Source organism: Eptatretus burgeri, chromosome 8 (assembly GCF_056783735.1).
Source record: "Eptatretus burgeri isolate ZD-2024b chromosome 8, Ebu_testis_v1, whole genome shotgun sequence".
NCBI lineage: Eukaryota > Metazoa > Chordata > Myxini > Myxiniformes > Myxinidae > Eptatretus > Eptatretus burgeri.
In genome coordinates, this window is record NC_140968.1 from 44,586,918 (window position 1) to 44,613,085 (window position 26,168).

The 26,168-nt window shown below is 40.3% G+C and overlaps 2 protein-coding genes across 8 annotated transcripts in view; both read left to right on the forward strand.

The window, feature by feature from the left end:
• Window positions 1–10,304, forward strand: part of LOC147021632 (ATP-dependent translocase ABCB1-like) — a 193,921-nt gene extending 183,617 nt beyond the window's left edge. For all 5 annotated transcript variants that reach the window (XM_085891803.1, XM_085891801.1, XM_085891802.1 and 2 more), the window contains 3 exons: window positions 4,575–4,781; window positions 5,365–5,511; window positions 8,295–10,304. In XM_085891803.1, the coding sequence (XP_085747929.1) occupies window positions 4,575–4,781; window positions 5,365–5,511; window positions 8,295–8,495 (555 nt within the window). In that variant the 3' untranslated portion in view covers window positions 8,496–10,304. The remainder of the gene's footprint in view (window positions 1–4,574; window positions 4,782–5,364; window positions 5,512–8,294) is intronic.
• A 10,602-nt stretch (window positions 10,305–20,906) lies between these two features.
• Window positions 20,907–26,168, forward strand: part of LOC147021633 (uncharacterized) — a 39,445-nt gene continuing 34,183 nt past the window's right edge. For all 3 annotated transcript variants that reach the window (XR_015060591.1, XR_015060590.1, XM_085890406.1), the window contains exon 1: window positions 20,907–21,176. The gene's annotated coding sequence lies outside the window, so the exon portion shown is untranslated. The remainder of the gene's footprint in view (window positions 21,177–26,168) is intronic.

Sequence of the window (26,168 nt, forward strand, 5' to 3'; positions counted from 1 at the left end):
TTATTGTTATCTTTGACTTATTCTTGTTTTTTATTCACAGAATTTGGAGCCCATCATGAGTGTCAAAAAAGAGGGTAAAATGATTCATATACTCAATATGGATTCACATCCATCATCATCAATGGAGAAGAAAGGCCTCAATGTGTTATTTGTCGCAAAGCTTTGTCAAATGATTCCATGAAACCAACAAAGTTGAAGCAACATTTGCAGAATGTTCATCCTCAACACAAGGACAAAGACAAAAGCTTTTTTGAACGTTTTTTTTTTGGGGGGGGGGGGTCAAAATGCTGTCAAAAAGATGAAGCTGGATTCAACAGGGCATTCCACTAAATGAACCAAAAGGTTATTGAAACTTCTTATATTGTAGCACTGCAGATAGCAAAGCAGAAAAAAAACCCCACAAACAAATGGGGAAACTTTGATCAAACCTTGCGCTCTCAAAATGGTGGAAAATGTGTTAGGAAATGGATTGGAGAAAAAACTTGCAGCAGTTTCACTATCAAACAGTACTGTGCAAAGGAGGATCAATGACATGGCATTGACATCAAGGATCAAGTTGTGCAGATCAAGTCTGCTGCATTTGGCTAATTTTCAATTCAACTTGATGAATCGACTGATGTGGCATCGTGTTCCCAGTTGCTGGTGTTTGCAAGATATGTTCACTCAGGTTCATTTAAAGAGGAGTTTCTCTTTTGTTCTGCTCTTGAAACAACTACCAAGGCCTCAGATATTTTGGAATAGGTTTCATCTCTCTTTCAATCAGAAAATATTTTGTGGGATAATGTCTGTGGGTGCTGTACAGATGGAGCACCAGCTACTTTGGGGACAAAATCTGGATTTCAAGTTTGTGTGAAAAAGCGAGCTCCAAAAGTGAAAGGCATTCATTGTATGATGATCCATCATCAGGCACTGGCCTCAAAAACACTTCCAGCTCCACTAGAGAAGTTTTTGGATCAAACAATTCAAATTGTGAATTTTGTCAGCTCTCAACTCACGACTTTTCAAGCAGTTATGTATTGACATGGATGCAGGCCATCAGTTGCTTCTTTTCCACACAAATTTTCGATGGCTTCCAAGAGGAAATGTAACTGAGCGAGTATTTGAGCTTAGAGATGAGCTCAAATTATTTTTTGAAGTTCAGGGTAAGATGGAATTTTTTGCCTGGCTGGATGATGAGGAATGGATCATGCACCTTTCCCATTTGATTGACATTTTTGAGCAGCTGAATAAACTGAATCTTCAGATGCAAGGAAGGAATACAAACATCATAGAAATTCATGGATTCCTTGAAAGCTTTCATGAGCAAGCTGGAAAATTGGCAGAGAAAGGTCAATATCAAAAATGTTGCAATGTTTGAGAAACTGTCATCAATTCTTGTTGATGGTGGTGAAGACCAAGTGCTTCCAGAATTTGCAAAAAATGAAATTTTGCAGCATTTGACAGCACTGGAAAATGAATTCAGCTGATATTTTCCTGAGCTCAGTGATGAGGAGTTGGATTTAGTGTGAAATCCATTTAAATTGTCAGTCGAAAAAGTTCCTGATGATTGTCAAGATGAATTTCTGGAGCTGAAGACTGATTTGGGAGCAAGAGATATGTTCGATGAGAAATCAATCACAGAGTTTTGGCCCTTGGTATGCGATTCCTACCCAAAAGTGGCAGAAAGAGCTATCCATGCATTGCTTCCATTTGTGTCGACATATCTTTGTGAGTCAGGCTTTTCAACTCTGTTGCAAATGAAAACGAAGCAACGAAGTCGATTGGAGGTTGAAAATGACCTGCATTGTGCCCTTTCAAGCACTCCTCCACGTATCCAAGAATTGGTGAAGAAAAAACAATCACAGGTTTCTCATTGACTGTAATCTTCATCAGAATAAAATGAATTACAATACCCTGGCATTCTATTGAACTTAATATTTATTGAAGTATGCTTCAGTAACTTTAGTCTGTTCAGTAATTAGTTATGAATGTAAAAAAACCCAACTTTTATTCAAGTTTTAAAATCCATCAACATTTTCTATTGCTATTAAATTTGTAAAACTCCACTATAAAAAATAATCCAAGTAAATCTATATGTCCTAATCTAGAAAATATAAAAGATTTTCAATATTATATGCATATTATTTGGAATGCACCTTTTGAGTCAGACAATCTTGGAAAGTGGGGAATGACATTCTGACATATGGTGAAAAGGGTGCACAGGGCAAAAAAGGTTGAGAACCAGTTATAAGCATTGCAATGTACCCAGCGATTTGTAGCTATGATGAACAGGCATTTGATCATATGGGTGAGGAAAGTGAAAACAACAACTTTATCATAAAGAAATTATTGCGGCCTGTTCCAAGTCAGGGTAAAGTTGAGCAGGCCAAAAAACATGGCGGCTTCAGACCCCAGCGAGGTTCCCCAGGAAACGCCTTAAGATCCCAGACAGCGAGGTGGCCAAGGATCACGAGGTGGCTGTTGCTGGCTTGCTGAAAATGTGAAATTTTATTTTCCACAACGTTTCCCCTTTTTGTACAATCTTCCATTATATGACCCATCACTTCGGCATAGACAAATAAAAATAAAATTAAATGTTTCACTTTTAAAAGTTTGTTCATTCATTTTGCTTGGTGCGCGTTTAAGTTTCAATGGTGATACCGCAGTTCTATTCTAGGAGTAGGAAGGCAAAATAAATTATTTGATAACAATGAGTAAAAAATCTTTTCAGTGTTGAAATAATGAATTACCACACAACAGCAGGAAAGCTGAGAGGTACACATGCTTGCTCTGTGTAGCCTGGATTTGAATCCTGACCCAGCTATAAACTGTGATCCTGGTGTTTCACAGGTTGGGTGATTCATCACTGTACGTGCCCCTCTCTCTCTCTCGGATGGATGATATAAACTGAGCATCACATCTGCTGGAATCCCTCACCCCCCTCCCTCCCTCACCCCTATGCCTTCCTCACCCCTGGCTCTCTTTCCACCCTCCACTCTCTTACCCCTCGGACGTGTACGTGTCTCTCAGATGGATGATATAAACTGAGCATCACATCTGCTGGAATCCGTCACCCCTCTCCCTCCCTCACCCCTATGCCTTCCTCACCCCTGGCCCACAGCTTCCAACTGTAGTTCGTTTGTAGTAATTTTCCCAGGGATGGTTTTTAAAATCTCTGAGGTTTTTCGTCATCATTCCCAGGGTTCCAACCATCACTGGTTTAACTTTGGAATTCCTCAGCTTCCAGGATCATTTCACTTCATTCTTGAGGTCTTGGTGTTTGGTCATTTTCTTGAGCATCACATCTGCTGGAATCCCTCACCCCTCTCCCTCCCTCACCCCTATGCCTTGCTCACCCTTGGCCCTCTTTCCACCCTCCACTCTCTTACCCCTCTGCCTCTCTCATCCCTATCGCACCCGCCCCAATCTCTCCCTCCCAACCCTACCCCCTCTCTCCCACCCCTCACTTCTTCCCCCCTTTCCTCTTCCTTCCTCTATCTCTCTCCCACCCCTCCCCCTGCTCCCCAACCCTCTGAGGGGACTAGCATGTACAAATCAGATTCGGAATCAGCCGACCAGTGGTGTGCAAATGTCGCTGCATGTACTATCATGAATGCATGCATACTTTTGCCAGGAAGATAGCGTTCATTTTAAATGCTCATACACTAGGTCTCAAAGTGTGTGTGTGTGTGTGTGTGTGTGTGTGTGTGTGTGTGTGTGTGTGTGTGTGTGTGTGTGTGTGTGTGTGTGTGTGTGTGTGTGTGTGTGTGTGTGTGTGTGTGTGTGTGTGTGTGTGTGTGTGTGTGTGTGTGTGTGTGTGTCGTTGAATGGTATCTGTATATGCGGGTTTGAGAATGTGGAATGGAGACCTCGCAGAGCATGTTCAAAGTATCCACCTTTATTTTGGTAAAGGGTCACGATTCATGAACCAAGCTGTGGAGTTTTCTGTTCTCAAAGTTTTGTGCCAAGGTCTTTCTTCAGGATTGTCACTGAGCCCCGGACAGCTTCCAAATGTAGTTCGTTTGTAGTAATTTTCCCAGGGATGGTTTTTAAAATCTCTAAGGTTTTTCGTCATCATTCCCAGGGTTCCAACCATTACTGGTTTAACTTTGGCATTCCTCAGCTTCCAGGATCTTTTCACTTCATTCTTGAGGTCTTGGTGTTTGGTCATTTTCTTGATTTCTGTATCGTTTAGTCCAAAATTACTGGTATTAACACCTCAATCAGCAATACCTTCTTCTCTCTTTTTTTTTGTACCAAAGTATGATATCTGGTCGCAACGCTTAGTTTTCGATGTTCACACTTGATGGGATCATTAGGTCGTACGTGAGCGATACTTCCATGTTTTCAGTCCATGCTTTTGATTAATCTTCCTACAAATTTTCTGGAACTGGGACATCAAAGTTTTTCCAGATTACTTTACAGCGGTTAAAAGTGCCAGCTGATTACTTCACATGTCGGATTTTTATCCGTGGCCAGTTGTGATTTCTGTAATTGATGCCTGACTTGTCGTGCCTTGAGTGTAATTACAGTTCAACAGATTAATACATCATGACGCTGGATCTATATTTTGCTTTTCTGCTGCCATCTCGCAGATTTTGGATGGCAAAGATTTGAAGTCACTGAACATCGCCTGGCTGCGAGATCAGATGGGAATCGTGTCGCAAGAACCCGTCCTCTTTGATTGCAGCATTGCCGAAAACATTGCGTATGGAGACAACAGCAGGCAGGTGATGCAGCATGAACTGGAAGATTCAGCACGTGCAGCCAACATCCATAGTTTCATCGAGGGCCTGCCTGAGGTAGGGCATAATTCGACTTTCTGCTTTAACATGGGAGAGGTATTGATGATCGTCGTTGTCAATGTAATGATGTCATTCATATGCAGCATGTGGCAGCAGGCTCTTGCAGGTGGTGGAAGCATCAGTTTTTGCAGGGGAGTGGTTATGCCACTGATGCGGTGCCCCTTTAGGTCATAGCAGGAATTTTACCAAGATGCCAGCGATAGCTCACCTACTCTTCGCAAAGGACACTGTGTGGGGTCTTTATCCCTTCCAACTAATGCCCACAGACTGGATACCCAGTTTAATGTCCGTCCGAGGGATGGTATACACATTGATGTCAAGGTGAGACAGTTGAGAGACGAGTGTGCATACCTTAAGGCTATCCTTCCAGCCCTACAATGTAATGATAAATTCAGTAGTTGGACATGTTTACTCAAATACCCAAGTTCCTCCAGGGCTCCAGGGCAAAGACATTTCTGCTGATACTATCGCTGTGACAAAACTACTCGTGACATCATGATTTTGCAAGCATACGAACTTTCTGCATGCAACGTGAAAGTTCTTGTGGCATAAAGCAGACTGTGTGCTGTTGTACACCTAGAAATATAACACCCGTGTGGGAGAAAAAGGAGCTCAGCTTTCAGGTGGGCAGAAGCAGCGAATTGCGATTGCCCGTGCACTAATCCGGCACCCCAAGATTCTGCTGTTGGATGAAGCGACATCAGCATTGGACATGGAAAGTGAGAAGGTAAGTCATGCTGGCAGCTGAGTGTCCCAGGAATACCTCCAGAGTGGCTGAGAGGTATTTATCATAAGGCCCAGTCACACCTTGACGTTTTAGCCAGCAATGGCAACGTATTAAAATGTATGTAAAACACTGGCTTACGTTGAACTTTTGATGTTTTTTTTTTAAAGATTCGGACGTATTCATAACGACTTGGTCTTATGCATAACGTATAAGTAATGGACACAGAACGTTTCGTTGTGTTATAGATAACTTATACCAACGAATGCTGAACCTGTTGTCGGCCTTCACAACCCATGCCCAACGATAGTCTAACTTATGCATAGCGCGCTGCACGCATCGCCGACGATGACGTGGAGTAGGTTATGAAAAGGCTGCCGCACAACGATTCAAATCATAACCGCCGCAGAAATGGAAGTGTCAACATCGCAGTCACACCTTGGCGATCTTGCCAGCGTATGCCGACCTCTGAAAAATGCGTCTAAAACGCTGGCGCACGTCAAATACGGTATGGGTAAGTTTGGTATGCGTGAATAGAACGCTAAAGTACGCTATCATACGTCGTATTAAATGGAGTACGTCTTGTAATTTTAAACATGTTGAAAATTTTACGGCGTACTTGCCGTATGACACACGCTCCACATGCGATGAGAATAAGTTGTACGCACGATATGCGATCGTTGACACACATCGACATACGTTACTTGTAAGGTGCTCATAAGTCGAAACACATCAAGGTAATGGTTCGCGTCAGTGTTCCAGACTCCCGGTTTTTGTTTTTTCTTCGGTGTGACGGTGTTCGGTGTACAGTGCGGTTGTGATTTAAATCGTTGAGCGGCAGCCTATTAATTATATTATATTATAACCGCACTAGAAATCGAAGTGTCAAAATCACCATCATACCGAAGGAAGGAAGAAAAAAAAACTGAAAAAAAAGAACCAGGAAGTCTGGAACACTGACGCTAACCATTACCTTGATGTGTTTTGACTTATGAGCACCTTACAAGTAACGTGTGTCGATGTGTGTCACCGATCGCGTAACGTGAGTACAACACGTAACTCGTAGGTTAGAAATAAGTTTCGGGTACGCTAAACATTACCTCGATGCGTTTCGACTTATGAGTAACTTACAAGTAACGTGTGTCGACGTGTGTCAACGATCGCGTGACGTGCCTACAACTTATGGCCAGCGTTATGCGGAACGTGTGAGTCATATACTGGCATAAGTCTTAAAATTTCAAGCATGGAAAAGTTGAGGACAACCGAAAAGTACAACGTTTAAAGCCAGCGTACAATGACGTATGGCAGTGTTTTTCAGCGTGCTCTCAATGTTATCAAAACTTACCCATAACGTATTCGACGTGTACCAGCGTTTTAGACAAATTTTCAAAAAATCGGCATAAGCTGGCTAAAACGTCAAGGTGTGACTGGGCCTATGCAATGTAATGATACATTTCTTCGTTGAACATTACATCTATGTTGTAGCTGAGTGGCCAGAAATATCTTCATTACAATCAGAAAGTATACAAATATATAAATGTTTTGTAAACTTGTGTCATATCCACATCTGATTTGTTTATATCCGCCGGTCAGTTTACTTCACTTGCATCCTTTAAACTATTGGCAGGATCTGTTTGACCATAATAATGGCCTAAAGAGGCTTCTAGATTGGCTGAACTGTCTGAGCTCCTGTATAGTAATCTAGTTTCAGATCACTACCTCAATGAATAAGACAGAACCACTCAAGTACGGTACACTTTATAAAACCAGTTTATTTATTTATATTCTATTTTATTATCTTTGTATTACGTTTTGTATTAATTATTTATTATTCAATAAATACATTTCTCATTTTTAAAACTATGTTACAAAGAAATTAGGGTGTTTTTGGGGGGCTGGAACTGATTAATGGTATTTTAATTAATTTCAATTGGGAGAATTTTTTGATATATGAGCAAACCGAGTTACGAGCTCGGTCACAGAACGAATTAAACTCGTATGTCAAGGTATTACTGTATTACTTGCTGTGGGACTGCTTTGGCAGTAACCCACGATGCAGTATCCACCCGTGCAGGGCTAACACCACAGCACAGAAACATTAACGACTTGTTTTGGGCACTCTGACGATGGAATTGCCAAAAGGGAAAAATGCTCTTGTGTAATATAGACCGCCTTCGCTTGAATGAAAAGCTACTGCAGCTATTTTTACCATGAATTCTCCTTGAATACAAAACTAGCAAGGGTACCTGGCACTGCCTGTTGCTGTTGTAATCCTTTTGGCATTTTGAAGAAATCAAATTTTGATTTTGCTTCAGAGGCACAGAGAGAATCAAATTTTACATGAAAGAGCGATTAAAATAATAATAATAAAAAATCCAACTTTTTCTTCAAATTTTTTTTGTTGCCTAAAACACTCTCCCGTCACTCACCGATGAACCACTGAAAGTTTGTCGACGATCCATTCAGCCATTTGTGAGAAAAATGGCGATGCACACACACAAACACGCACACGCACACACACACACGCACACACAGACACACACACGCACACACAGACACGCACACACAGACACGCACACACGCACACAGACAAATGGCTCAATTCGAGCAACACATTTGCCATTTCAAAATTTGCTATTATGACGACTCAGTCAGTTGAAGTCTGTTTGAACATCATACACTAGTGATTGCAAAACAGTATGCAATTGCATCTTTCTGTTACACTGCCATGGTTTTTATTTTTATTACCATGCCCAATAATGTTTGGCATGCGTTGCATTTCCCAGGTGGTGCAGGATGCGTTAGACTATGCGAGAATGGGTCGAACCTGCATCATCATAGCACACCGCCTTTCAACCATCCAGAATGCCAATCACATTGCTGTCATTGAAAATGGCTTTGTGGTTGAGAATGGCACGCACAACCAACTGTTGGCAAAGCAAGGTGCCTACTACAGCCTGGTCAATGCGCAGGTCTCTAAAATGTAGAAGACCATGTGTGCTTGTCCACTTCTCCAGAACATTTTCTTTGTTTTTGTGATCAATCCTGGAACTGGCGTATTCCCTGGGTAGGATATTCCTAAAGTAGGGAATACAGACATGATAAATTAACTTTTGCAAATTAATAATAGTTATGGTGAGAGTTCACTCAGATGTATAGCTGTGGTTACCCCATTTCAACCATCCAGAATGCCAACCGCATTTCTCTCATTGACAATGGCTGCTTCATAAGAGATCAAACAATACAACATTGTCCATTTCCTCATTAGCTTATCCTCCTGAAAACTATGGGCTAAATATTTTGACTTGTTTCTAGTCAACATCCCAAAGCACAGTTCCTTATACTGTTAATATTATTCTTTTTAAAGCTTGACCATGTTTTTTTTTCCTAAATATTGTCATTGGTCCTGGATGAACTGTTCTTGAGGCCAACAAAAGAGTCCTGGACATGCCGTTCACTGTTTGGGTTACCTGTACTTGAGAAGGAATCTTCATCAAATTCACCAGACCAGGTGTGTTCACCAAGCCCAACCTGACAATTTGGATTCCTCTTTCAATTTTTCCTTCAGTTCATTCATATTTGGGAGAAAGAGGACTGCAACTTTCATGATGATGGCTTGCAAACATGTGTCCACACATCAAAGATGAAAATGCAAACAGATGGGCTTCAGGTGATCATAGTTGATGCTCTGTGCTTGCAGTGCGGTAGAAAAACTTAAACTTGGTACACCACTTTCACATATTCATCTTACACATTCTCAGGTGCAACATCTGTGGTCCACGCCCAAGTTGACTAGAGGATCACAGGTGAACCTCTGCCATCTCGCCTTCTACATTGTTCATAGTTTAACCATCGCTTCTCATCCCTTTCTTTCATTTCACTTCACTCACCTTTAAAAGCTGATTTTGCCTTGCCCTTATCTGTTCAGAAGTTTATCTCATGACTACTCAAACGTCTTAACCACAACTCAGTGAGTCCAGTGCCTTATTGTAACCAGACCGTCGCACCAAGCATATTATAAGCAGACTCGGTGGCATAATGGTTAGGGCATCCGCTCTGAGTCTGGAAGGTCAGCGGTTCAAATGCCGGCCGAATCCTACCAAAGACTTTAAAAATGGTACGTGCTGCTTCCTTGCTTTATTGCTCATAATTTAAAGGATAGAGCATGGGGGAAAAAAAACCCATGGGGAGGAAAAAGTTCCTCCTTAATTGCCCAGTTGTGATGACGTCGTAAGCACCCAGAGTGCTCAAGGAAGTGATGTCAGTTCCCCCAATCTCAGCAGCTGTGTTTGTGTGAAACTTAATCCGGTGTTCTCGTATATTTGCGGGTATGTGTGCGTTATTTATACAGTTCCTCCATGAGCCTTATCACCTGGAAAAACAAAATCAAGTCAAAAACTCCTTAAGGATGTAATTTTTTGATGTTTTATGGAATGAAATGCCTTTACAGGCTTTTGAATTCATACTGAGAAACAGTAAAATTATTCCTTTCTTTTCCAATACAGATAAATTATGAAAATTTCTTCTGATTTGTTTTATGTAAAAGACTGTTGTTTTTTTTGTTGTTGCAAAAACATTCTGTAATACTTGTTTTGTATAATGAAAATGCTTTTCTTTAATTTGCAGCAAAAATCCATCCATTGATGAGCATTATTATTTCCCCAACCTGAGATAAATCATTGGAATCCAATGATACTTCTGATTTACCAGAATAAATGTATCACATATGCATTCACTGTTGTAATGTACTTTATGATGAAATGTTTGGAATAAATGCTTTTGTTGATATACTTCAATTGTATTTGCTGAAATTACATCTGTATGACTGAAAAATGTCGCGTGTTTTAAATTTATCTTAGTGTTACTAAAACCATGTGAAGAATCATCTTTACATGGTTTCATATGAAGTTGTGTGTTGTATTTTGTGCTTCCATTTGCAATCCTTTAATATTACCTACTCTCAGATCTACCTGTTGAAAACGGGTGATTGGATGGTGCAGGTTTCGAGAGGATTATATAGACATAAAACAACAACAAAAGCAATCCCTCGATGACGGAATGACATGCCGCTCACAAGAACACCTGCCGTTAGGTCAGCAAACATAGTGAACCCTTTGAGAAAAGTAATGTTGTGGGCCGGGGGTCAGTGGTGAGAACGACCGTTAGGTGGGGAAGTTTACGCCGTCTCCCACCAGACTCCGGAATTTATAGGCCATCGCTCCGGATAACTCCGAAGCTGGCGGGTCGATGAATCAACCGTGAAACGCCAATATCTTGACCACGTGGCGTAGGGTTAATTGTCAAGATCCAATATACCTAAGTAACCATGCAGGCTTGGCTACCGGGGATTCACGCCCTCGGAACATCTGGCCGAACCAGATCACTCTACCAGCTAAGGTAGAGTATTAACTTCCACCTACCAACTCTGGCTCGGATGCAGTCGAGCGGGCCTGCCCAGGACGTTCCAGCTACGATGTACCGATTACTGGGGATGGAACCCCGTCTGAACTCAGACACTGACCATGCTGGACCAAACAAAGAAAGGACGGAAACGAGCTGGGAACATTTAAAAAAATTTAATCACAGTAAAAGACAAAGGCAAGACAACACGAATATGCAGGAAGTATTTGCAACAATCCAAAAACACTTATTCAGTTCTACTTAAAGATGGGCCAACACACAGACACACACACAAATGAAAAGAAAACCCAGAGTCTTTATTGGAACCTCACAGCCATGGAGAGAGAAAAGCTGGTGGTCAGAGTTGGTGGGTACCTGACCGTCGGAGGGAAGGTGTGCTCCGCGATGACTTAGAACAAGTCCTTTCTGTGAAATGCAGCGGTTTGCGAATTTGAAGTGAAAATACTCACGATTTCAATTAAATCATGTGTTTTTGCTTCAGAATAGTGATGCAGAACAAAATTTGTTGGACAATGCTTTTGTTTGGTTTTAAAAGCTTGTTTTCAGGTAATTTGAGCATTTTTCTGCGTGAATTTGAAGCTAAAATACTCACTATTTCAATGAAATCACACCTTTTCGCTTCAGAATAGTGATGCAGAACAAAAAGTTGAGTCAGACAATGCTTTTGTTTGGTTGAAAAAGCTTGGTGTTGGCGCAATGGTTTGGGCAGCGGCTTGGGATCCAAAAGGTCCTGAGTTCAAGCCCCGTTGGGCAACTGAATTAATATACCAGGGGGTTGACTCAGCCTGTCATCCTTCCGAGGTCGGCGAAGTGAATACCAGTGTACTGGTCCGGTGTATAGCCCGGTAAAAATAGGTGTACCATATCCCTGTGTCGTAAGAGGTGACCAGGGTTGCGTCAGGAAGGGCATCCGGCGTAAAACATGTGCCAAATCAGTATGCGGATCATATGGATGATCCGCTGTGGCGACCCCTAATGGGAGCAGCCAAAAGAAGAAGAGATTTTAGGGTAATTTGAGCATTTTTCTGCGCGAATTTGAAGCAAGAATACTTATTATTTCAATGAAATCACACGTTTTCGCTTCAGAATAGTGATGCAGAACAAAAAGCTGAGTCAGACAATGCTTTTGTTTGGTTTAAAAAGCTTCTTTTCGGGTAATATGAGCATTTTTTGGCGTGAATTTGAAGCAAAAATACTCACTATTTCAATGAAATCACACGTTTTCCCTTCAGAATAGTGAGGCAGAACAAAAAGTTGTCAGACAATGCTTTTGTTTGGTTTAAAAAGCTTGTTTTCGGGTAATTTGAGCATTTTTCTGCGCGAATTTGAAGCAAGAATACTCATTATTTCAATGAAATCACACGTTTTCACTTCAGAATAGTGATGCAGAACAAAAATTTGTTGGACAATGCTTTTGTTTGGTGAAAAAAGCTTGTTTTAGGCCAATTTGAAACATTTTTGCATTTACAAGTCCTTTCTGTGAAATGCAACGTTTTGCGAATTTGAAGCTAAAATACTCACGATTTCAATAAAATCAGACGTTTTCGCTTCAGAATAGTGATGGAGAACAAAATGTTGAGTCGGACAATGCCTTTGGTTGGTGAAAAAAGCTTGTTTTTGGCTAATTTGAGACATTTTTGCGTTTACAAGTCCTTTCTGTGAAATGCAACGTTTTGCGAATCTGAAGGTAAAATACTCATGATTTCAATAAAATCGCGCGTTTTCGCTTCAGACTAGTGATGCAGAACAAAAATTTATTGGACAATGCATATCTTTGGTGAAAAAAGCTTGTTTTAGGCCAATTTGAGACATTTTTGCGTTTACAAGTCATATCTGTGAAATTCAGCGTTTTGCGAATTTGAAGCTAAAATACTCAATATTTCAATAAAATCACACGTTTTCGCAAAAGAAGTGATGCAGAACAAGAAGTTGAGTCAGGCAATGCTTTTGTTTGTTTTAAAAAGCTTGTTTTAGGGTAATTTGAGCATTTTTTTGCGCGAATTTGAAGCGAAAATACTCACGATTTCAATGAAATTACACGTTTTCGCTTCAGAATAGTGAAGCAGAACAAGAAGTTCAGTCAGACAATACTTTTGTTTGGTTTAAAAAGCTTGTTTTAGGGTAATTTGAGCAATTTTTATGCGAATTTGAAGCTAAAATACTCACTATTTCAATGAAATCACACATTTTCGCTTCAGAATAGTGATGCAGAACAAAAAAGTTGAGTCAGACAATGCTTTTGTTTGGTTTAAAAAGCTTGTTTTCGTGTAATTTGAGCATTTTTTTTTTTTATTTTTGCACGAATTTGAAGCTAAATTACTAACTATTTCAATGAAATCACACATTTTCAGTTCAGAAAAGTGATGCAGAACAAAAAGTTGAGTCAGACAATGCTTTTGTTTGGTTTAAAAAGCTTGTTTTCAGGTAATTTGAGCATTTTCGGCGCAAATTTGAAGCAAGGATACTCACTATTTCAATGAAATCACACGGTTAAGCTTCAGAATAGTGATGCAGAACAAAAAGTTGAGTCACACAATGCTTTTGTTTGGTTTAAAAAGCTTGTTTCGAGTAATTTGAGCATTTTTCTGCGTGAATTTGAAGCAAGAATATTCACTATTTCAGTTAAATCACACGTTTTCACTTGAGAATAGTGATGCAGAACAAAAAGTTGAGTCAGACAATGATTTTGTTTGGTTTAAAAAGCTTGTTTTAGGGTAATTTGAGCCTTTTTCTGCATGAATTTGAAGCTATAATACTCACTATTTCAATCAAATCACATGTTTTCGCTTCAGAATAGTGATGCAGAATAAAAAGTTGTCAGGCAATGCTTTTGTTTGGTTTAAAAAGCTTGTTTTAGGGAAATTTGAGCAGTTTTTTTGTGCGAGTTTGAACTATAATACTCACTATTTCAATGAAATCACACCTTTTCGCTTCAGAATAGTGATGCAGAACAAAAAGTTGAGTCAGTTAATGCTTTTGTTTGGTTGAAAAAGCTTGGTGTTGGCGCAATGGTTTGGGCAGCGGCTTGGGATCCAAAAGGTCCTGAGTTCAAGCCCCGTTGGGCCACTGAATTAATATACCAGGGGGTTGACTCAGCCTGTCATCCTTCCGAGGTCGGCGAAGTGAATACCAGTGTACTGGTCCGGTGTACAGCCCGGTTAAAATAGGTGTACCATATCCCTGTGTCGTAAGAGGTGACCAGCGTTGCGTCAGGAAGGGCATCCGGCGTAAAACATGTGCCAAATCAGTATGCGGATCATACGGATGATCCGCTGTGGCGACCCCTAACGGGAGCAGCCAAAAGAAGAAGAGATTTTCGGGTAATTTGAGCATTTTTCTGCGCGAATTTGAAGCAAGAATACTTATTTCAATGAAATCACACGTTTTCGCTTCAGAATAGTGATGCAGAACAAAAAGCTGAGTCAGACAATGCTTTTGTTTGGTTTAAAAAGCTTCTTTTCGGGTAATATGAGCATTTTTTGGCGTGAATTTGAAGCAAAAATACTCACTATTTCAATGAAATCACACGGTTTCACTTCAGAATAGTGATGCAGAACAAAAAGATGTCAGACAATGCTTTTGTTTGGTTTAAAAAGCTTGTTTTCGGGTAATTTGAGCATTTTTCTGCGCGAATTTGAAGCAAGAATACTCACTATTTCAATGAAATCACACGTTTTCACTTCAGAATAGTGATGCAGAACAAAAGATGAGTCAGACAATGTTTTTGTTTGGTTGAAAAAGCTTGTTTAAGGGTAATTTGAGCATTTTTATGCACGAATTTGAAGCTAAAATACTCACTATTTCAATGAAATCACACATTTTCGGTTCAGAAAAGTGATGCAGAACAAAAAAGTTGAGTCAGACAATGCTTTTGTTTGGTTTAAAAAGCTTGTTTTCGTGTAATTTGAACATTTTTTTTTGCACGAATTTGAAGCTAAATTACTAACTATTTCAATGAAATCACACATTTTCGGTTCAGAAAAGTGATGCAGAACAAAAAGTTGAGTCAGACAATGCTTTTGTTTGGTTTAAAAAGCTTGTTTTCAGGTAATTTGAGCATTTTCGGCGCAAATTTGAAGCAAGGATACTCACTATTTCAATGAAATCACACGGTTAAGCTTCAGAATAGTGATGCAGAACAAAAAGTTGTCAGACAATGCTTTTGTTTGGTTTAAAAAGCTTGTTTTAGGGAAATTTGAGCCTTTTTCTGCGTGAATTTGAAGCTATAATACTCACTATTTCAATAAAATCACATGTTTTCGCTTCAGAATAGTGATGCAGAATAAAAAGTTGTCAGACAATGCTTTTGTTTGGTTTAAAAAGCTTGTTTTAGGGAAATTTGAGCAGTTTTTTTGTGCGAGTTTGAACTATAATACTCACTATTTCAATGAAATCACACATTTTCGCTTCAGAATAGTGATGCAGAACAAAAAGTTGAGTCAGACAATGCTTTTGTTTGGTTGAAAAAGCTTGGTGTTGGCGCAATGGTTTGGGCAGCGGCTTGGGATCCAAAAGGTCCTAAGTTCAAGCCCCGTTGGGCCACTGAATTAATATACCAGGGGGTTGACTCAGCCTGTCATCCTTCCGAGGTCGGCGAAGTGAATACCAGTGTACTGGTCCGGTGTATAGCCCGGTTAAAATAGGTGTACCATATCCCTGTGTCATAAGAGGCGACCAGGGTTGCGTCAGGAAGGGCATCCGGCATAAAACATGTGTCAAATCAGTATGCGGATCATACGGATGATCCGCTGTGGCGACCCCTAATGGGAGCAGCCAAAAGAAGAAGAGATTTTAGGGTAATTTGAGCATTTTTCTGCGCGAATTTGAAGCAAGAATACTTATTATTTCAATGAAATCACAGGTTTTCGCTTCAGAATAGTGATGCAGAACAAAAAGCTGAGTCAGACAATGCTTTTGTTTGGTTTAAAAAGCTTGTTTTAGGGTAATTTGAGCATTTTTCTGCTCGAATTTGAAGCAAGAATACTTATTATTTCAATGAAATCACATGTTTTCGCTTCAGAATAGTGATGCAGAACAAAAAGTTGAGTCAGACAATGCTTTTATTTGGTTTAAAAAGCTTGTTTTCAGGTAATTTGAGCATTTTTCTGCGTGAATTTGAAGCTATAATACTCACTATTTCAATGAAATCACACCTTTTTGCTTCAGAATAGTGATGCCGAACAAAAAGTTGAGTCAGACAATGCTTTTGTTTGGTTGAAAAAGCTTGGTGTTGGCGCAATGGTTTGGGCAGCGGCTTGGGATCCAAAAGGTCCTGAGTTCAAGCCCCGTTGGGCCACTGAATTAATATACCAGGGGGTTGACTCAGCCTGTCATCCTTCCGAGGTCGGCGAAGTGAATACCAGTTTACTGGTCCGGTGTATAGCCCGGTTAAAATAGGTGTACCATATCCCTGTGTCATAAGAGGCGACCAGGGTTGCATCAGGAAGGGCATCCGGCGTAAAACATGTGCCAAATCAGTATGCGGATCATACGGATGATCCGCTGTGGCGACCCCTAACGGGAGCAGCCAAAAGAAGAAGAGATTTTACGGTAATTTGAGCATTTTTCTGCGCGAATTTGAAGCAAGAATACTTATTATTTCAATGAAATCACATGTTTTCGCTTCAGAATAGTGATGCAGAACAAAAAGCTGAGTCAGACAATGCTTTTGTTTGGTTTAAAAAGCTTGTTTTAGGGTAATTTGAGCATTTTTCTGCTCGAATTTGAAGCAAGAATACTTATTATTTCAATGAAATCACATGTTTTCGCTTCAGAATAGTGATGCAGAACAAAAAGCTGAGTCAGACAATGCTTTTGTTTGGTTTAAAAAGCTTGTTTTAGGGTAATATGAGCATTTTTCTGTGCGAATTTGAAGCTAAAATACTCACTATTTCAATGAAATCACACGTTTTCGCTTCAGAATGGTGATGCAGAACAAAAATTGAGTCAGACAATGTTTTTGTTTGGTTTAAAAAGCTTCTTTTCGGGTTATATGAGCATTTCTTGGCGTGAATTTGAAGCTGGAATACTCACTATTTCAATGAAATCAGACGTTTTCGCTTCAGAATAGTGATGCAGACCAAAAAGTTGAGTCAGATAATGCTTTTGTTTTGCTTAAAAACCTTGTTTTACGATAATTTGAGCATGATTTTTTTGAGTCAATTTGAAACTAAAATCATCACGATTTCAATGAAATCACACGTTTTTGCTTCAGAATAGTGATTCAGAACAAAAAGTTGTGTCAGACAATGCTTTTGTTTGGTTTAAAAAGCTTGTTTTCAGGTAATTTGAGCATTTTTCTGTGCGAATTTGAAGCTAAAATACTCACTATTTCAATGAAATCACACGTTTTCACTTCAGAATAATGATGCAGAACAAAAAGCTGAGTCAGACAATGCTTTTGTTTGGTTCAAAAAGCTTGTTTTAGGGTAATTTGAGCATTTTCTGCGCGAATTTGAAGCGAAATACTTACTATTTCAATGAAATCACACGTTTTCACTTCAGAATAGTGATGCAGAACAATAGTTGAGTTAGACAATGCTTTTGTTTGGTTGAAAAAGCTTGTTTTAGGGTAATTTGAGCATTTTCTGCGTGAATTTGAAGCAAGAATACTCACTATTTCAATGAAATCACACGTTTTCGCTTCAGAATAGTGATAAAGAACAAAAAGTTGTCAGACAATGATTTTGTTTGGTTTAAAAAACTTGTTTGAGGGTAATTTGAGCATTTTTCTGTGTGAATTTGAAGCGAGAATACTCACGATTTCAATGAAATCACACGTTTCTGCTGCAGAATAGTGATGCAGAACAAAAAGTTGAGTCAGACAATGCTTTTGTTTAGTTTAAAAAGCTTGTTTTCAGGTAATTTGAGCATTTTTCTGTGCGAATTTGAAGCTAAAATACTCACTATTTCAATGAAATCACACGTTTTCGCTTCAGAATGGTGATGCAGAACAAAAATTGAGTCAGACAATGTTTTTGTTTGGTTTAAAAAGCTTCTTTTCGGTTATATGAGCATTTCTTGGCATGAATTTGAAGCTATAATACTCACGATTTCAATGAAATCACACGTTTTTGCTTCAGAATAGTGATTCAGAACAAAAAGTTGTGTCAGACAATGCTTTTGTTTGGTTTAAAAAGCTTGTTTTCAGGTAATTTGAGCATTTTTCTGTGCGAATTTGAAGCTAAAATACTCACTATTTCAATGAAATCACACGTTTTCACTTCAGAATAATGATGCAGAACAAAAAGCTGAGTCAGACAATGCTTTTGTTTGGTTCAAAAAGCTTGTTTTAGGGTAATTTGAGCATTTTCTGCGCGAATTTGAAGCGAAATACTTACTATTTCAATGAAATCACACGTTTTCACTTCAGAATAGTGATGCAGAACAAATAGTTGAGTTAGACAATGCTTTTGTTTGGTTGAAAAAGCTTGTTTTAGGGTAATTTGAGCATTTTCTGCGTGAATTTGAAGCAAGAATACTCACTATTTCAATGAAATCACACGTTTTCGCTTCAGAATAGTGATAAAGAACAAAAAGTTGTCAGACAATGATTTTGTTTGGTTTAAAAAACTTGTTTGAGGGTAATTTGAGCATTTTTCTGTGTGAATTTGAAGCGAGAATACTCACGATTTCAATGAAATCACACGTTTCTGCTGCAGAATAGTGATGCAGAACAAAAAGTTGAGTCAGACAATGCTTTTGTTTAGTTTAAAAAGCTTGTTTTCAGGTAATTTGAGCATTTTTCTGCGTGAATTTGAAGTACAAACAAGGAAATGTCACCTTCCAACTCCTCATGAAATCCCAAAGCCAAGGTGTACAACTGAATCTTAAGGAACTGATGACATACCCATTAACTCCTGTGCCATACAGTATAGGGACTGCTGATGGTTTCTTAGCAAAGACGGACAAGTCTAAGGTGTTGCCTCATCTCAGAAAGGGTCATGAGGATGCTGCGGTACCCCAATCAATTGAAACGCAAGTTATTCATGATGGTAATGCTGTATTCTACAACATGAAAGAAACACAAGGAAACTTTAGCCAGATATGTTCCAAAGTCTTTGATATAATGCCACCGATAGGTGATGTTGTGTTCAGCACAGACTCCTACATGCCGACCTCTGTCAAAGCAATAGAGCGACGAAGACAAAGTTGTGGTGAAAAACTGATTATCAAAGGGGAGAACACCAACAACCCATCTGACTGGAAATTGTTCTTGTGCAATGATGTCAACAATAAACACTTTATTGCACGACTCACTCGACTCTGGAGCCAAATGCAGATGCCAAGAAGCTACAAGGAAGACAAGTGACTGTAATCTGTGAAGGCACTGCATACCCGCTGACATCTGATGATGGTCTGTCAACACAGAGAAGAGAAATTCCCATGCTCAAGTCAACCCAGGAGGAATCTGATTCGCGTATCATCTTATATTGTAAACATGGTAGTAGCCAGAGTTACAAGTGCTTGAGGGTGAAGAGTCCAGACACTGATGTATTCTTTATGCTTCTCCACTGTGCACCCACACTCTGTGATGTCACCATATTGTTTGACACTGGCACTGGAAACAAGAAAAGACTGCCAAATGTGAGTGATATATCACGAGGTTAAACCCAGCAACACTGTACAGCTCTGATAGCACTCCATGCATACAGTGGATGCGACTCCACAAGCACCTTCAAAGGATTAGGAAAAGTGAAACGTCTCAAGAAACTAAATCAGATGCCCAAATTTGTGCCAGTGCTTGCTGGGCTGGGAGACTCCTGGCATGTACCTACAGAGCTCGTAGACGATCTTGACGAGTTCACGTGTGCCATTTACGAAAGGCCGCGCATGCACAGAGTTGATGAACCACGCTTCCTGAAGATGAGCCAGTTGTGTGACACAGATAATGACACATCAATCAAAACTTCACACAACATTGATATGGCTAATCTACCTCCATGCTGAAAATCGTTAGAGCAACATATCAGGAGAGTGAATTACCAGGTTGGAATATGGAAGAGAGTGCATTTCACTGATCCTGATATCCCTCTGACTACTGATGGCCATGGATGGACAATGGTTGATGGCAAAATGGAGCCGTTATGGTATGACGGAGATGTACTTCCACAACAATTAATAGATATTGTTGAAGGTTCACCGACTGATAATGAGGACGAATCAGATGATGATGGTCCACTTCCTGCAGGAACAGACTATCCTGCTGGAGACAGTTCAGACAGTGTTTCTGATTAAACCTATGTATGAACATTGATATTTCAAATGTGCTTATGAATGAGAGGAGTGTTGCATGATTAGAACTATATAACTACATGGAACCATCAAGGTGATGATTAGTTTGTTGGTGCTAAATTGCAAATAATAACAATAACATAATTACAATGTACGCGCGAGAATCATTCTTGAAAATGGGGTTTGGACCAACTTTCAGCAAACACCAACAAAGTTTAAAGTGTAATTTCGCAACTTATTATTAAGGCGAGTTTGCTGAAAGTTTGGGTTTGGACCAACTTTCAGCAAACACCAACAAAGTTTGAAATGTAATTTTGCAACTTATTATCAAGGTATCTGGCTAATATTGGTATTACAATAATTCTGTTGCCTTCGAGAATGTTATGAATCACTTTTAAATTGATTATCTTTGCCATATTTATCAGTAAAATAAAAAATGTGAAACATGAAAGTGTCAGTCAGTGCGCGAATATCCCTTGATCGGGGTATGCTCATTCAAATGACTGATTTAGGCAATATGTATTGTAACAACTTATCAGACATATGAAAATAAGCAGAATAGCATCAGGTATTATTTGGTATATCACATGTGAACATTGACCTTCATTGAGCCATTCTATAAGTTGATATGGTAGCCATATGGAGCCCATGGCTTAAAAGGGAAATTGAACTGAAATGCAGAAAGCAATGGAGAGAATACAGTGTTTCCAGGACTGTGTAAAATGGAATTAAAATGATGAACATTATGAATGTGGTGATATACAGTGGTTTTCACTTCCTTCAGCTGATGTGTGTGCAGAGACCCAGAAAACGAGTTTTGCCTTGACCCAGCATATCAATTCTACCTTGATGATCCATAAAATTCGGGAAAATCAGGAGAAGAGTTCGACCTTGAGGGCGCAAAATATGAGACCGACCTTCCAGACTCGAAAAATGAGTTCTATCTTGGAGACCTTTGGAGATCTAAACCAATCTATCCATGTCATTCTTGGTTGGATGATGCTTGATGAGAGGTAAGTTCAGTTGATGAAAAATTAATGGTTACAAATTATTTAATTCGATATTAGACATGTAATGTATTTATTTATTCTTTTTCTGCAATATCAAGAAAGTGCTGGGAAGACCTGAGATTTCCTGAGACTAATTTACAATATATCCCTTCCTTTCCACTTCTTCAAACTTGAAACAACTGAACCTTCATTCTTAAGATGGAACTTGAAGAAAAAACCAAAAATTTTGTTGAGTTGAAAAACTGTATTGACCTTGTATTATTATTGAACTGCTCAAAAAAAAAATTAAACTGTTTAAAAAAATCATAATTCGTTGAGTTGTTCGATCTTCGTGGAGGATCTCGAAATCTTACTCATGTTGTTGTTCTTCATCTTCGTGTGGAATTTTTTGTTTCACAGCCTACAGTTTTCATCGATACTTCCTGAAACTTGGCAAATATATGTAAAAATACACTGTGCAGACAGTTACCATCTCCGATTTTGAAAATTCCTCCGAGAAAAAAAAGTTATGATGTCAAAATATCTCCGCTAATGGAAATTGCCGAAAAAATTATCTCTGAAACTTGGCAAGCTTTTTAAATTCTGTTTGCGGGAATCAAACAGGGCATTAGCAGAGATTAAATACCACACATATGATACATCACGATGACGTCACATCATTTTTATGTCGTCATTCCTATTTTTTGTTTCGCAACCCAGAGTTTTCATCGGATCTTCGTGAAACTTGCCATGTATATGCAGAAAGCTCACACGCAGGCAATAACCATCTCCGATTTTGGAAATTCTTCCGAGAAAAAGAGTTGATGTCATCATGTCACCGCTAATGGAAATCGCCTGTGCCATTATCTCCGAAAGTAGGCAAGCTGTTTCAATTTTGTTTGCGGGAATCAAGCCGGGCATTAGCACAGATAATTTATTGCAAACCTGATGCATCACAATGACGTCATATTCGTTTTTATGATGTCATCATTAAGAGAACGAGGATCTTCGCTCATTTGAGCTTGTTTGTTTCACAGCCTACAGTTTTCATCGAAACTTCCTGAAACTTGGCAGATTTATGTAAAAGTACCCTGCGCAGACAGTAACCATCTCCGATTTTGAAAATTCCTGCGAGAAAAAAAGTTATGACGTCAAAATATCTCCGCTAATGGAAATTGCCTAAAAATTATCTCCGAAACGAGGCAAGCTTTTTGAATTCTGTTTGAGCGAATCGAACAGGGCATGAGCAGAGATGAATTACCACACATATGATACATCACTATGACGTCAGATCAATTTTTATGCCGTTATTCCTGTTTTTTGACTTTTTGTTTCACAACCCAGAGTTTTTATCGGATCTGCGTCAAACTTGCCATGTATATGCAGAAAGCCCACGCGCAGGCAATAACCATCTCCGATTTTGGAAATTCTTCCGAGAAAAAAGTAGATGTCATAATATCGCCGCTAATGGAAATCGCCTGTCCCATTATCTCCGAAACTCGGCAAGCTGTTTGAATTTTGTTTGCGGGAATCAAGCCGGGCATTAGCACAGATAATTTATCGCAAACCTGATACATCACAATGACGTCATAATCGTTTTTATGACGTCATCATGAAGAGTACGAGGATCTTCGCTCATTTTAGCTTGTTTTAAAAAAAAATTGTTTACAAATGATTAATGATCTTCGATTGAGTTGGGTTTGTGTTTGGGATATGAAGGTTAGTGTTTGGGTTTTAGGTGTGAAGGTTAGGGTTTGGGTTTGGGTTTGGGTTTGGGTTTTAAGTGTGAAGGTTAAGGTTGTGTTTGGGTTTGGGGTATGAGGGTTTGGGTTTGGGTTTGGGGTATGAAGGTTGTGGTTTGGGTTTTCATGTGAGGGTTGGGGTTGGGTTTGGGGTGTGAGGGTTTAAAAAAACAAAACATTTTTGTTCCTTGTCGAGGCTCGTATGAGAGCAAGCACACAACACACAACACACAGCAACACAGCAAGGGGGGGGGGGCATGAGAAAAGAGGAGTGGGAAGGACAAAACAGTGGGGAACAGAGACATTCGGGGATCAGTGGAAGGGAGAGGAATGGGGCGGGGAACATGGGGAATACAAGATGGACATTACAGGGACTTTCAGGAAGGAAAGCAAGGAATTTGAAGGAGGTGGGCTTGAGTGGATTATCAGGGGTAGAAAATATCGAGGATTTGGATGGGGGATGATAAGAGGTGGTGGTGAACAGCTGTTTTGAAGGCCTGGAGGGAAGAATGGGATTGAACAGAGTGAAGGAGTTTATTTTTAAGGTGGGAAAAATAGGAATGAAAGAGTGAAGTGAACAGTGATTCATGATTTTGGTGGTTTTACCAGTAGGGAGTTGATGGCGGACCTTGACCGCCCTGCCGAAATGTGGTGGGGACAAATCGCAGCGAGAGCAGGGGGGGCGAGGCTGGAGAGGAGACGGCAGAAGACAGAAAGACCACAGACCAGCCTGCGGTGATAGACAGAGAGGCCAAAAGACTCGGCCTCATCGCGGGAGATGCCAATGATCTGAAATGTCTTGGTTTCCACAGCGTGAAGCCGAGAAAGGTGGGAGGCAGGAGCAGCAGCCCAGAGTGGAGAGCAGTACTCCATCAGGCTACGGACAAAAGCTTTGTAAGTGGTCAGGAGCTCAAGAGGGCCGAGGAAGGACTTTGCACGACGGAGGATTCCCAGTCGGCGACTGGCTTTGGAGGCGAGGTTTGAAATGTGGCTTCCCAGGAAAGGTCATGGCAGATCGTGAGATCCAGAAGCTTGAAAGAAAGGACTTCTTCCAAAGGATTGTTGAGAAATTGGATGGGGGTTTTTTTCGAAACGGTCCTTTAAGAGAGACAAAGTGAGCGTGGGTGACTTGTCTGGGTTGAAAGACATGTTCTACATGTTGGAACAGTTTGTGATTTTACCAGATCTGCAGTGAGCGAAGAAGCTGCTGCATGCCGGTCTGAGGGATGACAGATGGTACGGCAGAGGGTGGAGTCATCAGCAAAGAGATAAAGAGGATTTTCCAGAGAGTCAGTGAGATTATTGATGAAAACTAGAAAAAGAACAGGGCCCAGAACGCTACCTTGAGGAACTCCAGCCTGGACAGGAAGAGGAGATGAAAGAACTCAATTTAGGGCCACACGTTTACTGCGATAGGAGAGGAAGTCTGCGAGCCATGAGTGGAAATGGCCTTGGATCCCATAGGAAGAGAGTTTCGTGAGTAGGGCAGGGTGCCAGACCATGTCAAACTCATGCGATATGTCTGGGGATATGGTTCTGATTTCATGTCTGGCATTGAGGACCTCCATCCATTGTTGGGAGAGCAGAAGCAGCATATCCAGGGTCGGGTGACCTGGTCTGAAACCAAATTGAAGATCCCAAATCAAGCCATTGGAGAAGAGGAAGGATTTAATGTCTGAAGCGATGATGGATTCCATAACCTTGCTGATGATTGGCAGAAGGCTGATTGGTCTGTAGTTGCAGGGATCTGTTTTTGCACATTTTTTTATCCAGGGCAGTAATGTTTACTGATTTCCATGCAGATGGCAGATGACGTTGGGTAAATGAGAGGGTGAATAAAACAGAGAGAGGGTGAGCAAGAGCAGAAGAGCAGGTTTTTAGGACACGTGGGCTGATGCCGTCTGGACTGGTTGCAGAATCTGAGTTGAGGTTTGACAGCAAGCTCTCCACCTTGTCAGGAGAAAAGGACACAGAGTCCAGGGACAGTTGGGTGCGACTGGGTAAGGGGGGTAGAGAAAGCGATGGGTTTTGGACACAAGATTCAGCTGCAAACACCGAGTTTAGGCATTCAGTCTTTTCACGTGCGGTGTCAGCAGCATGGCCATTAGAGGTAAGGGAGGGGATAGAGGGGGAACATACACCACAAACAGATTTGATTCGACGCCACCACGATTTTTGAGGAGGGAGAGAGGTTTGAAAGTTCGGACTTGAGCTTTCAAAGATGTTGTTTTCTGGCTCTCCTGAGAGTGGATACACACTTGTTCCAAGCTTTATGGAAGGAACTGAGATTATCCTCAGTTGGGTTTGCTTTCCATGAGGCAAACACAAGTTGTTTCAGGAAAACTGCCTCGCCACAAGCTTCAGTGAGCCAAGGGCGGGAGGAAGGGTAGGACAACTGAAGACGAGAGGGGATAAATCTGTGCATGAGGGAGAGCAAGTTTCTTTGAAAGAATTCCCAGGATGAGTTGATGTTGGAGAAAGTAGTGATAGGAGACCAATCTGCATGTTTGATGGCTGCTTGGAGATCCTGCGAGTCAGCTTCAGTGAAATGCCAGACTCGACGGTGGTGAGGTGGTTCTCTGATAATAGCCAGAGAGATGTCCACTTTGACAAGGACGTGGTCAGAAGAACCGATTGAGGAATTTAGAAAGAAAGAATTGAGGATTTTAGAAATCTCACCCAAGTTGTTGACCTTTGTTTATGCTGAACTTTTGGTCCATGGTGACTTCAAAAATAATTCAGTTTGAATTCAGTGACCTGAAATATATATTTTCTTCAAGTTTGAAGTCAATCAGATGAAAATTGCGAATTTTAGAAATCTCACCAAAGTTGTTGACCTTTGCCCTATGTTGACCTTTTGACCTTTTGACCTCAAAAACAATAGGCTTCATCCGAATGACAAGCTCTACCAAGTGATGAAGCTTCATGAAGATTGGCTTAAAATTGTGACCTGTTGGCGATAAACAAACAAACAAACAGGCAGAATAAAAATATTGACGAACCAAACTACTTGAAAAATCTTCGATTTTGCACGGAACAACCAGATAGACAGAAAGAGGTGAAAACAAACAGACAAAAAGAGGTGAAAACAAAACCTCCTCAGCCTTTTGTTGCGGGGTAAAAGAAAGGAATGAAATGGTTGCAAGTCCAGCACGACCAATGAGCGTTAGAAAACCACCTGCTCGGTGAGATACTCAATCTTCGAACGAACATTTTGAGAGATATTCAGATTCGTGTGAGAACATCAAAGTTAATGTGCAACTTTTCGTGTGTG